Genomic DNA, 14,487 nt, shown 5'->3' on the forward strand with positions numbered 1-14,487 from the left:
CATCATCATCTCCAGAACTTTTTTCATCTTCCCAAACTGAAACTCAGTACTCCTTAAACAATAACTCCCTATTTTCCCCTTCCCCTAGCACCCAGCAACAACCATTCTACTTTCAGTCTATATAAATTTGACTACTCTAGGTACCTCATATAAGAAGAATTGTATAAGTATTTGTCTTTTTTGGCTGGTTTATTTCATTTAGCATAATGTCTTCAAAGTTCTTTCATGCATGTCAGGATTTCCTTCCTTTCTAAAGCTGAATAATATTTTCTTGTATGTGTATAGTACATTCTGTTATCCATTCATCTATGGATGGACACTTGGTTGCTTCCGTTTCTCGGTATTGTGAGTAATGCTGCTATGAACATGGGTGTATAAGGATTTGTTTGAGTCTCTGATTTCAATTCTTTTAGGTATATACCCAAAAGTAGAAGTTCTGGATCAAATGGTAATTCTATCTTTAATTTTTTGAGGAACTTCCATAGTGTTTTCCATTGTACTTTCTCACCAGAGATGAACAAGCACTCCAATTTCTCCACATCCTCGGGTTTTTTTAAATAATAGCCATCGTGTATGAAGTTCATTCTTAATTTTTTAAGAAAAAATATGAATTAGATCATATAATTAAAAAGATATAATTTTTAAAGACAACCACTAACCACTATTAACACTTTGATGATCATCCTTTTAGACATTTCCCTATGTATATATGCATATATGTGCCTATAGATTTATTTTTACAAACATGGGATCATTTTGTACTTATTTTTTACTCATTTTCTAGTTTTTGCTATCATAAACAACATTATGATGAACAGTGGTTCTGGTGGCTACGTATTTGCTAAGCCGTGATTATTTCCTTAGGATAATTTCCTAGAAATAGAATTGCTGAGTCAAGGGTCAGAGAAATTTTAAAGCTTTTGATTGCTAAGTTTACTTTGTGCCCTCACCAACACTAGGTATTACCATTTTTTGAAATCTTAAGCAATTTGAAATGTGAAAATGGTATGTTATTTTAACTTCTCTTTAAAAAAAATTTTTTTAATAGATTGTTTTAGAGCAGTTTTAGGTTTACAGAAAAATTGAGCAGAAAGCACAGAGCTTCTTCTCCAAAGCACCCCCATCACAGTTTTCCCTATTATTAACATCTTGCATTTCTGTGGTACGTTTATTACGCTTGATGAACTAATATTGATAGACTATTATTAACCAAAGTCCATAGTTTACATTAAGGTTCACTCTTTGTGTTGTACAGTTGTATGGGTTTTGACAGATACATAGTGTCATGTATTTGCTATTACAGTATCATACAGAATAGTTAGTTTCATATTGCCCTAAAAATCCCCTAGCTCTACCTAATCTTCCTTCCCTCCCCCTTAACTTCTGGAAACCACTGATTGTTTTACCATCTCTGTAGTTTTGCCTTTTCTAGGATTGACATACTTGGAATCATAAAGTATATAACTTTTTTCAGATTGGCTTCTTTCACTTAGTAATGTGCACTAAAGTTTCTTTTATGTCTTCTTGTGCCTTGACAACACATTTCTTTTTATCATTGAATAATATTCCATTGTGTGGACATTTATCCATTCACCTATTAAAGGACATTTTGGCTTATTCCAATTTTTAGAAATTATGAATAAAGCTGCTTTAAACATTCAGGTAAAAGTTTTTGTGTGGACATAAGTTTTTGATTCGTTTGGTAAATACCTAGGAGTGCAATTACTGGATCATATTGTGAGCCTGTGTTTAGCTTTGGAGGAAACTGCCAAATTGTCTTCCAAAGTAGCTCCACCATTTTGCATTCCCACCAGCAATGAATGAGAGATCCTGTTGCTCTACATCTTTGTCAGCATTTGGTGTGGTCAGTGTTTTGAATTTTAGTCATTCTAATAGGTGTGTAGTAGTATCTTGTTTTAATTTGCAATTGCCTAGTGACATATGTTGAACATCTTTTCATATTCTTATTAGACATCTGTATATCTTCTTTGGTGAGGTGTCTGTTCAGATCTTTTACTCATTTTTGAATTGTGTTGTTTTCTTATTGTTGAGTTTTAAGAATTCTTTGTATATTTTGGATACAAGTCCTTTATCAGATATATGTTTTGCAGATATTTCCTCCCAGACTGTGGCTTGTCTTTTCATTTGCTAACAGTGTCTTCTCAGAGCAGAAGTTTTTAATTTTAATTAAGTCTAACATCAATTTTTTCTTTCATGGATCTAAAAAGTCATCACCAAACCCAAAGTCACCTCAATTTTTTTCTGTTATCTTCTAGAAATTTTATAGTTTTGTGTTTTACATTTAGATGTACCATCCATTTTGAATTAATTTTTGTGAAAGGTGTGAGACCTGTGTCTAGATTCTTTTTTTTTGCCCATAGATACATACTTGTCCCAGGACCTATTATTGAAAAGACTATTCTCCATTGAATTGTCTTTGTTCTTTTGTCAAAGATGAATATATTTGTGTGGGTTTATTTGTATGGGCTCTCTGATCTGTTCCATTGATCTATTTGTTCATGCTTTGCCAGTACTGTACTGTCTTGATTACTGTATCTTCATACTATGTCTTGAACTTGGGTAGTGTCAGTCGTCTGACTTTATTCTCCTTCAATATTGTATTGGCTGTTCTGGATCTTTTACCTTTCTGTATAAACTTTAGAATCAGTTTGTAGATATCTACAAAATAACTTGCTGGGATTTCAGTTGGGATTGTGTTGAATATATAGATCAAGTTGAGAAAAACAGACATCTTAACAATTTTGATTCTTTCTATGCATGAACATGGATTATATCTCCATTGATTTAGATCTCCTTTGATTTCTTTCATTAGCATTTTGCAATTTTCCTCATATAGCTCTGGTACATTTTTTATTGGATTTATGCCTAAGTATTTAAATTTTTGGTGCTAATGTAAATGGTGTTGTATTTTTAGTTTCAATTCTAGTTTTTCATTTCTGATATATAAGAAAGCAATTGTCTTTTGTATATTAACCTTGTATTCTACAACCTTGCTGTAATCACTTACAAGTTCCAGGAGTTATTTATTGATTCTTTTGGGATTTCCTGCATGGACAATCATGTCATCTGCAAACAAAGACAGTTTTATTTATTCCTTCCTAATCTTTTATTTCCTTTTCTTTTCTTATTGCATTAGCTAGGACTTCCTGTATGCTGTTGAATAGGAATGATAGGAGGGGACATCTTTATCTTGCTCCTGATCTTAGGGGGAAAGTATCTAGTTCCTGACCCTAATATGTTAGCTCTAGATGTTTTGCTGATAGTCTTTATCAAATTGAGGAAGTTCCCCTCTATTTACAGTTCACTCAGAGTTTTTATTATGAGTGGGTATTGGATTTTGTCAAATGCTTTTTTTGAATCTGTTGATATGATTGTGTGATTTTTCTTCTTCAGCCTGTCGATGTATAGATTACATTAACTGATTTTTGGATGTTGAACTAGCCTTACATGTCTGGAATAAATCCCACTTGGTTGTGTTGTGTAATTATTTTTATATATTGTTGGGTTTGATTTGCTAATATTTTGTTGAGGATTTTTGCATCTATGTTGATGAGAGATGTTGGTCTATAATTTTCCTATCTTGTAATGTCTTTGTCTGGTTGTGGTATTAGGGTAATGCTGACATCATAGAATAAGTTATATAGTGTTCTCTCAGCTGCTAATTTTCTGAAAGTGATTGTAGAGAATTGGTATCATTTCTTCCTTAAATGTTTGGTAGAATTCACCAGGATTCACCAGTGAACACATCTGGGCCTGGTGCTTTCTGTTTGTGTCTTTCAAGGAATTTCCCTAGTTCATCTAAGTTATCAAATTTGTGGTCACAGAGTTGTTCTAATATTCCTTTATTATCTGTTAATATCCATGGAATCAGTAGTGATTGCCCCTTTTTTCTTTCTGATGTCAGTAATTTCTGTCATCTCTCTTTTTTCTTGATAGGCTGGCTAGAGGTTTATCGATTTTATTAATCTTTTCGAAGAAACAGTTTTTGATTTTGTTGATTTTATCTATTAATTATCTGTTTTCAGTTTCATGATTTCTGCTGTAATATTTATTTTTACTTTCCTTCTGCTTAATTTGCTCTTCTTTTTCTAGTTTCCTAAGGTGAAATCTTAGATTATTGATTTTAGAGCTTTCTTCTTTTCTAATATATTCATTCAATGCTATAAATATCCCTGTAAGCACTTTTTTCACTGCATCCCACAGATTTTGAAAAGTTGTATTTTCATTTTCACTTAGTTCAAAATATTTAAATTTCTCTTGAGTCTTCTTTGACCCATGTGTTATTTAGAAGAATGTTATTTAATCTCCAAGTATTTGGGGATATTCCGACTATCTTTTTGTTATTGACTTCTAGTTTAATTGCATTGTAGTCTAAGAGCAGACATTGTATGATTTCTATTCTTTTAAAAATTTTGAGGTGTGTTTTATGGCCCAGAATGTGGTTTATCTTGGTGAATGTTCCGTGTGAGCTTGAGAAGAATGTCTTCTGCTATTGTTGGATGAACAAATCTATAAATGTTGATTAGATCCATTTGATTGATGATGGTGCTATTCAGTTTAACTACATCCTCACTCATTTTCTGCCTCCTAGCTCTCAATTACTGATAGAGGGGTGTTGAAGTCCCCAGCTATAGTATTAGATTTTTCCGTTTCTCCTTGCAGTTCTGTCAGTTTTGCCTCATGTATTTTGGTGTTCTGTTTACATTTAAAGTGTGGAAATAGTATATCTAATTTAAGTTTCTTCTCTTTTTAATTAGAAGTGAGATTGAATTTTTTATATATAGCAGTTGCTTGTTTTTCATATGTTCTGATTGATCTGTTTATGTTCCTTTTAAAATATTCTCGCGTGCGTTTTGGGTTTTTTAGCAGACTGTGTCTAGGCATAGATCTCTTTGTTTTGTTTATTTTCCCATGATGAGTCTTTTCAGTCAGCAAGGGAAAGTTTTTTTATTCTCTGAGTTTCATATCTATCATCTCCTCTTATTTTTGTGTTTTTGCTCTTTTGAGATAGACTTTTCATTTTTTAATTGTTTTTTATTGAGTTATAATTGACATACAATATCCTATTAGTTTCAGATGTATATCATAGTGATTAGATATTTATATATGTTACAAAATGGTCACCACAGTAAGTCTAGTGACCATGTCACTATATGAGGTTATTACAATATTATTGATTATATTCCCTGTGCTGTACATGACATCCTCATGACATTTTATAACTGGCAGACTTTTCATTTTAATATGAATCACCCACAAGTTCAATTATACTTTTACTGTCTTGAATGATTTTAGTTCTGCTGTTATATCTTTTGTTTCCTTGCTGTCCTTTCTTAGTGTGATAATTAAAAGCACCAGCTGTGGAATCAAATTGTCGGGGCTTGAGTCTAGCTCCAATACTTACTAGCTGGGTGACCTTGAGCAAGTTCCTTAATCCCTCTCAGTTTCCTCAGTTATAAAGTGGGAGCAATAATAATAGTACATGTTCATGCTGCTCTTGTAAGAATTAAATGAGTTAATACAGAGATTTGCAAAAAAAAAAAAAAGAATTAGATGAGTTAGTACATGTAAAAACGCTTAGAATAAAGCATGGTATATAGAAAGTGTTAAGTAAATATTTGCAATTTTTATTGCTGTCATTTTCATTATCATCATTTCTCTTAGCTCATCTATCTCCCTTTTTTAATCTCATCTTGCCTTTTTATCTTAGCCTATTTTCTCCTTATGAGTTTCTGTTCCTAGTCCATAAAAATGATTTTTTGCACCCTATTTAGGATACCAAACAGTTTCCTGAAATTTGGTTTCGAGTCCTACGTTAAAGATTTAGAGTTATACTCTTCAGGTACAATCTCCATATTATATTCCTTTATGTTGCAGTGTTTTTTCACGGGTCCCGTATGTTGTTTTCTGCTTTCCCCATCCTTCAGGATCAATCTATTTATGCTCTGTATCAGCAAAGATGGTGCATGACTTGCCTTTGACCCAGTTCTTGGCCCACTTTGTGATGACGTCTTTCCTTCCTTCTGCAGCTGGAGGGATAGTGATGTGCACAGCTCCCACTCAGTTTCTAGGTGGCTTTGCCTTATAACATCTCCTGTCTACTGTTGATGGCCTGATCTCTTCCCTCCACTTCCTACTCAACTGATGCAGTACAAGAAAAACTATGATTTCCACATGCACTGCAAACTGGCTTTTTCATATACCTTCCTTTGCAGCAACTACTCTACTTAAAAACAGGTTTGGTTCTGAAAAGGGTGTTCTTAAGACTAAAATGACACCTTACAAGTGATAGATGTGAACACGTCCATGGAAAGTTAAGCTTTACTTTTTCTCCATGGTAATCATACGGCTCTCTTCCTGCTAGTTTTCAAAATTTTCACTGCTTTTGGACATGATCAGGGTAAATAATATTCATAGAGCACCTTAAAAATAAACCTAAATGTTGTAAACTGTGGTCTAGAGTAAAGAGCGGTGAGATGGTCAAGATCCAATGACCACATGTGATCAACTAATGCTAGCCATTGGAGGCAGCCTTTTCTATTTGTTTCATCTGTTAATGTTCTGAAAAAGGGAAGTTCCTCAACAGAGGAGCGACTGTGGATCTTTACTTTGGAGGACCATACCTCACTGAATTTAAGGTGCCACAACCGTCTCCTTCTTCTTACTCTTTGTGGTCTGAGGCCCTGCTGTCCCTCTCAGCTATAGAAAGATGGCCTGGCAAGACAAGGACAAGAAGAAAATGAGACTGTTCTCCCAGAGTAGTTACCTGGTAGGGCAAAGGAACAGCTGTCTAATTTTTTATTTGGTATATAACTTGCATCTCTGCATCTGAAGGGGCTGTCAGGAATATACTCGATGGCCTCATTGCCTTTTCTCATGCAGTCTCTTGAAGTAAGATTTCTCAGTCTGGCTCATCTACTATCTAATTAGAGGAGATTCTTCCCAGATTCTTTCAGTCTTCATTTTCAGTGACATCATTCCATTTCTTTTTCTTGTGCCTTCATAAGTATTTTAGTAGGAAATTGCAAAGCTCCTAGCCAGAACCCATTTGAATCCAAAGATATGTTTTAAGTGCTAAGTATGGTTTCTTTTTTTATACAACAACTTTATTGAGGTCTAATTTACATACTATGAAATTCACCTACTTAAGTGAACAAATCAGTGGTTTTTTAGTAAATTTACCTAGTTGTGCATCTGTCATAAAATCAACCATAATCTACTTGGAGAACATTGGAACATTAGAACAAATTTAAAACATTCATCACCTTAGTAAGATCTTTCATGCCCATTTTCAGTTAATTCCTGTTCCCATCCTCAGCCCCAGGCAACCACTCACCTGCTTTCTATAGATTTGCCCTTTCTGGACATTTTGTATACATGGAATCATGTAATTTGTGGCCCCTTGTGTCTGGCTTTGAGTATACTTTCTTATTACCATCTTAAAGAGCTTAAAATGCCTTTCTAGCCTTTCTACAAGGGCTCAGAGTTAAAATTCCAACCTTCTGTTAGCTTTCATGGTGAGAGCTCCAGGGAGGCCTTATTGACCTCACGGGCCATTGTTTTCTGGGCTTTTCCTGATCTAGGAGCCGTGGGGTAAATGGACCTCTGCAGTAAATGCTGAGGGAACTATGCTGATGAGCATACATTAAGGAAAGCAACCAGCCTTGGGAGGATTCTCTCAAGCTTGTTTCACATCTTGTGACATGGATCCTTGTTTGTCAACCAGGGATTTATTTGTCCAGAAAATTTTAAATTTCCCTTTATTCACCCATTCATTGTGTGTCCTTTGAAAACTCACTGACTTCTGTGTTGAAAAGTGTACCTTATTCTCCCAAGTGAAGGGAGGAAAACAGAGCTGGGTGGGGAGGGGTCAGAGGTAATAGAAGTCATTTGCCTTCCTGCATTTCTACTATTCTCCCTTTTAGCCTTTGCACCTGGACCAGAGTTTGAGTAAAAACACAGGGCAGAGTGAAGGAAATCATTACTCTGATGAGAACCAAAGAGACCCAGAGCTAAATGTTATCAAGTACCTTTCTGTGTTCCCAAAGCTATGCTAATTGTTTGATGCATGTATCTCATTCACCCTCCACAGGGATTCTCTAAGCCTGACATAAAATCAGACCATTTTACAGAGCAAATGGTAATCTTGTCCAAGGTAACATAGCTGGTAAATCCACTTTTACTCGGTTGAACCTTTTTTCTTTGGCCTAAATGTTCCTGTGTATCAAGCCACAAATTGGCTCTGGCTAATAACATCAGCAAGGGAAGGGGGATATATGCTTTTCTGAGTCATGCTTCTAGTGTCTTCTTTTTTTTTGTTTTGTTTTGCTGAGGAAGATTAGCCCTGAGCTATCTGTTGCTAATCCTTCTCTTTTTTTGCTTGAGGAGGATTAGCCCTGAGCTAACATCTGTGCCAGTCTTCCTCTATTTTATATGTGGGTCACGAACACAGCATGGCTGATGAGTGGTGTAGGTCCATGCCCCCCATATCCAAAACCATGAACCTGGGCTGCAGAAGTGGAGCACACCAAACTTAACCCCCAGGCCATGGGGTCAGCCCCCTAGTGTCTCCTGTTTTATTGCAAAAACTATTCAATTCTATTAAACAAAAATGACCAAAAATTGTCTCTCTGCTCATATCACTCTATCACAAGTAGTTTAATTTTCAAAAAATCTTTTCTCTGTCTTGTCCATCTGCTTTCATCTCTTTATGTAGAAGCAGAAATGGCATATGTTCCTTTTTTTCTTCTTCTGTTTTCATCTGTCATTGTTTCTTAAAGGCATTTTCTATTTAACACTTAGTTTTTGCAACTATTGTTTTAATAACTGCAAAATATTCCATTCATCTTATAAGACATAATTTTGACTGCTCTCCTCATGTGGAACATGTAAATTATTTCTAAATTTTTTCAAACACAGATGGTGCTGTGTACTCATGTATAGAGGTTATTTTCATTGCGAATTATTTCCTTATGATAAATTCCCAGAAGTGGGATTTCTGACTAAGGCTAGAGACCGTTTCTGGAGCTCTGTAAGCATAGTGCCAGAGTGCTTTCTAAAAGTGTTGTACTAGATTGACTTCTGGGTAAAGCTGCAGAGTGACATAGGATAACAGAAGCTCCCTCCTTTAATACCTGATAAAATGAACAACAACAAAATTTTAAGAGTAGAAATTCCCCAGCAATGCCTAAAGAAAATGTTACAACCTAATTCTATCAACATTGAAAAGTGGTGGACAAGAAGAGAAACAAAAGATCTGGCATGCTGCATCTCCCAGCCCAGAACCCCCCACCTCACTGTCCTTCTAAGAGTGATACACAGAGGAAAGAGGGTGAGGTGACAAAATGTCCATCAACAGATGAATGAATAAATATTATATAGTATATCCATACAAGGGAATATTATTCAACAATATAAAGAAATGAAGTAATAATACATGCTACAAGATGGGTGAACCTTAAAAACATTTTGATAAGTGAAAGAAGCCAGTCACAAAAGAATACATATTATATGGTTTCATTTATATGAAATGTACAGAATAGGTCAATCTATAGAGACAGAAATTAGATTAGTGGTTGCCTAGTCCTGGGCATTGGGTGACAGAAGGGGGATTTAGGGGGTGACAGCTAAGAGGTATGCAGTTTCTTTTGGGTGTGATGAAATGTCCTAAAATTGATTATGGTAATGACTAAACAACTCTTTGAATATTAATATATTCACATGTACATATATTTTTAGTAAACCATTGAACTGTACACTTGAAATGGGTGAATTATATGGTATATGGATTATATCTTAATAAAGCTGTCCTTTAAAAGTTTTTGAATGAGGTGATAAAACCACAGAATTAGAGGAAAAGAGAGGTTTAAAAACCAAAGAAACAAACTGAGAACCAGACAATATCATTAACAATCTAACAGATAAATTAGAACCAGCAAGGAAAAAGGATACAAGGCTAGACATTTAATAAATGGTTTAGAGGAAAAGTTTGAGATAATTACAGTTACTATAGAACAAAAAGGCAAATACATTAAAGCAATTATAAAGAATGTGATTGATACAGAGGGCAAAAAATGCTAATTCCTTAAGTAGTATAGACAGTGCGTACAAAGATATAAGAGCACACATTTTTCGTAAAATGAAGAACTGTTTCTACGAAGTGTAAGAGTGTGTTATGTTCCAAGAAAAAACAGGTAGAGAATCATTGACCAAAAGAAATAACCTGATTAAATTATTGGACTTCCAGGATAAAAAAAAGATTCCATCAGGCATCTAGATAGGGGAAAAAGTCAATAAAAGGGGAAGTATGTGATGGGTCTGAGACTTCTGAGCAGCAGCTTAGAACACAAGGAAGCTTAACAGAGTGATGGTCTACAGAATTCTGAGGGAAAGAAAATATGTCGTGAGAATGTTACTCTCATTCGAGTCACTGTTCAAATGCAAAAGCAACAAGCAGACATTCTCAAACATGCAAGAACTGAGAGAACTGAGCATCTATAAGTCCCTTCTTGAAAAAAAATGAAATCATTTTTTCGTTCCTTTCAATACTTCCTGTTTACATTATTAAAATAATTACTTGTATAATTAGCACCCATCATTTTTATACAAATAATAAAGTCAGTTCTCTTTAAACAGTGATGTTCCAGTTTATGCAGTTACTGACAACATGGAGTTTCACCATAACTATGCTGGTGCTGGTAGTTATATGTTTTCAGATGCCTGCGGCTGAAGTAGTTAAATACCTCAAATGTGAAATGTAAACCTCTGGTGTGCTAATGACCTGTTCTGTTTCTTTGGGTCCAGGAAGCATCTATGATTTTTATTTCCTCAAGCAAGGTAGTGGACATTGGTACACATGGACAGAGTATATCAACAAAGAGGAAGAAAATATCCCAACTAATGCAAAGGTAAAAGAGAGGTATTGGCCGTGGAACTTTGGTTTCCAAAATGACCCCAGTATTTCCAAGGTGGATCAATTAACATCAGTTTTGTGTTAGCATTTTTAAGAACTTTCTTTAGAAAAAGGTTCAAACATGAGCTGGATTGAGCCTTCAAGAGCATGGAGTTTAGAATCAGAGAGACCCAGAGTCCTTACCCAGGCTTCACTTTCTCTGCCTAAGTTTACTCAACTACAAAATAGAATACTTAAATGATGTTTGGAAGGATTGAAGACAATATACATGAACACATGGCATGTACTACGTGCTAGAACAATGGTGGTTGCTACTCTGATTATCATTATCAGTAATGCCAAGTGTCACGAGTCCACCTCTCCCACATCACAACCAAAAAAGATCCTTAACTTTTCTTTTAAATCCCCAGAGAAAGATTTCCTTGATCAGAATTCTCAGAAAAACTGGTTCTGATTAATAGGTTTTCTGGTTAGCAGATGATTCACCTACAACTCCTGCCCATTTTCCGTTGGAAAATTTTTCCAGATGTGCACTTTTATGCGTCTGTTAGTAGTACGTAGTGGACATACTTTATCTTTCTGGGGGTGATTGCAGATCGTTCAGAGTGGAGTGGTAGATGGCGGATGGGAAAGTGGGAATATTGCAATCAAGTCAGACAGCAGGCAGGACCACAGCTGCTTGTGACAAAGGTGCGATAAGCAGAGGTGAATGTGTTCTGCGTTCAGGACGCACCCTGGGGCTGAGTGTTGTAAAGAAGCCCCCAGCACTGAGTCTGAAACTTAAATTCTCCTTGAAAGCTTAGTCGCTTGAACTCCAGGGGTTTGAAATCTTGCTGAATTCATACAAATAAAAAAAAATCCAGTGCAGAAAATATTTTCACTTCTGCTGGAAATTTCTCTCTTGTCAAACAATTGTTCTAGTCCCTGAAACTAAAAATTGATGAAACCCAACTTGCTTCAAATTCCCAGTCTTGGTAGCAAAATAAGCATCTTGCACCTGCTTCTACATTCAGCATCACTTATTGACTCTGTGGCTCTGGACAAGTTAGCCAGCAATCCTCTAGCCTCAGTTTTTTCATCTAAAAAACTGAGCTAATAATATTCCTGCATCAGAGGGTTACTGGGAAGACTGCAGGGGATAATACAAAACATCGTAGCTCATAGGAAAATATCCATAGCTCAGCACCTATTAATTCTCTTCCTCTCCACTTCAGTTCCCTTGCCCTGTCTCTTCCTTTTCCTTTGATCAAATTACTTACCAAAAGAAGCCAAGTCTTTGCCTACCAGTTTATACAGAGCCGCCATGTTGCACAGTCCCTGTTGGCGCCATTTGCATTATGGTCTAATTTTGCTTTAGGGGCATCACTTATAAAAACACTGTGTGAATGGTACTCCCTGAAGTTGTGCAACACACTGATTCCATATTCACTAGCCCCTTCCAGCCTAGACATATAAGGAAACTACAGCATATGATATACAGCTTCCTGTCACTTTCTCTGCCCCCATGGGGGAACCAAATGTGGTCAAATGGCTGATGACAGGGTTTGGGCTCATATAATCCAAGCTAAGGTAATGTGTTCTACCCAAAGTAATAGAGATTCCAGTAGCCCAACACCAAGTCCTTACGGTTCATTGGGGTCTAAATACCAGAAAGAATGTTGCAATCTCCATATTAGAAAAAGGGCTAAGAGGAGGTGGTGGGTCTTAGAACCAAGAATCTAAGTGTTGGGAAAAGCAGAGGAGGAAGAAGCACAGGGAATGGGGGTCAAGTGCCACACCCAACCCTTCTGTGACAGGCAGTATAGATGGCATATGGGAGGTGGACCTTGCCTGGGGTGAGGCAGACAGATTGGTTCAGAGCAATAGTCTCAGAGGGCTGCATCTTTACTGTAATTGGTGTTTATGACAGTTCAGTGGTTAAGAATATAGACTTTGGAATCAGACAGGCTGGGATTCAAATCCTTGCATTACCACTCACTCGCTGTGTTACTTGGGCAAGTTGCAGAAGAGCTCTGGACCTCAGTTTCCTCACCTACAAAATAGGGGCAATAATGCCTGTGTTGATGTGCATGATCTCATTTATCCTCAAAACAGCTCAGTGAACTAGGTGCCATTATTATCCCACTTTACAGATAAAGAAACTGAGGCTTCTGGAGAGGTTAAATACTCACTCAAGATCGTAAGATAGTAAGGGATGGAGCTGAATGGATAGTAAGGATGGAACCCAAGTCTCCTAAATGCCAAGACGTAGCCTCCTGGGCCCAGGACCAGGACTCACCCATGTTTTGTGGCACAGGTCTCAGAACTCATCATCCCCACAATGGAGACAGCCCGGCAGTCCTTCTTCTTGAAAACCTACCTGGACCATGAGATTCCAGTGCTGTTTGTGGGACCCACAGGCACTGGCAAATCAGTCATCACCAACAACTTCCTTCTCCACCTTCCCAAAAATACCTACCTGCCCAACTGCATCAATTTCTCTGCCAGAACGTCAGCCAATCAGACTCAAGATATCATCATGTCCAAGCTGGATCGACGTCGGAAGGGCCTTTTTGGGCCTCCCATAGGGAAGAAAGCAGTGGTATTTGTAGGTAAGGCATTGGCCTGGATCTGGACACAACCAGATTCTTCTACTCCAAGCTGCAGCCAACCAGAACCTCCCCTTGTAGGGCCAGTGTACAGTCCTTTCACTCTCGCTGGGAGATAAAATATTTCTGATTAATATAATTTAGTATTCCTTCCTTTCCTCCCTCCTCCGTTCCTTTTTTCCTCTCTTTTTTCCTTCTTTTATTTTGTCTTTCCTGTCCTTTTCTTCTTTCATTGTGAAGTGTTTGTTGACCATGTACTGTATGCCAAATTTTCAATAAGTAAGACGTGGTCCAGGCCTTTTCTCCTGAGGGAGGCTCCCAGTTTCCCCTGAGATGAAGCTGAGCCCTTGGATCAGCAAGGTTACCCAGAAGGGGATTGTGGTGTTTGCCCTCTTGTATTTCTAAAAGCAACACACACTTTGTTATAAGACCCTTCTTCCATTTTGTGTCAGATAAATATGTTATCAGTAAGTGGAGAAATCTAATATTTGCTAAATAAATATTTGTGAAATAAGCACATTGAATTTTCCCAGGATTTTACCTGTTTACAAAGCACTTTCTCATTTATTTCATTTGATCCTCAAACCCTGTGAGGTTGTTACCCATCATTCTCATTTTACTAGTCAGTTAATGGAAGCTCCAGAAGGTTAAATTCCCTGTTCTGGGTCAAACATGTAGAAAATTCTGGAGCCATCAGCCAAAACCAGATTTCTCGGTGCCAAATATGTTTTCCACTGTCTTATTGCTGACTCATAGAGTTCTAATTTAGTAATAGTAATGCCCTACTCTTCTGGGTTATCTCATGTCCTGTCTTTAAAATTCATGTATTGATAGTAAACATTTACACATTTATGTCCTTACCAACTAACATCAGCTCCTTAAAGGCAGGGATCTTATTTTCTTTTCTTTTCCTCCCTTTCTCCTTTCTTCCAACCTGTTCTTTCTTCCTATTTTTATGGCATATCC

The 14,487-nt window shown here is 36.7% G+C and overlaps 1 protein-coding gene across 9 annotated transcripts in view; it reads left to right on the top strand.

Annotated features, from left to right (window-relative positions):
* The window catches only part of DNAH3 (dynein axonemal heavy chain 3), a 167,162-nt gene that overhangs the window by 104,780 nt on the left and 47,895 nt on the right, over positions 1 to 14,487 (top strand). For all 9 annotated transcript variants that reach the window (XR_011494269.1, XR_011494270.1, XM_044747042.2 and 6 more), the window contains 2 exons: positions 10,825 to 10,928; positions 13,230 to 13,524. Coding sequence is in view for 7 of the 9 variants with exons in the window: in XM_044747042.2 (XP_044602977.2) it covers positions 10,825 to 10,928; positions 13,230 to 13,524 (399 nt within the window). In the remaining 2 variants the exon portion in view is untranslated. The remainder of the gene's footprint in view (positions 1 to 10,824; positions 10,929 to 13,229; positions 13,525 to 14,487) is intronic.

Source organism: Equus asinus, chromosome 14 (genome assembly GCF_041296235.1).
Source record: "Equus asinus isolate D_3611 breed Donkey chromosome 14, EquAss-T2T_v2, whole genome shotgun sequence".
NCBI classification, from domain to species: domain Eukaryota; kingdom Metazoa; phylum Chordata; class Mammalia; order Perissodactyla; family Equidae; genus Equus; species Equus asinus.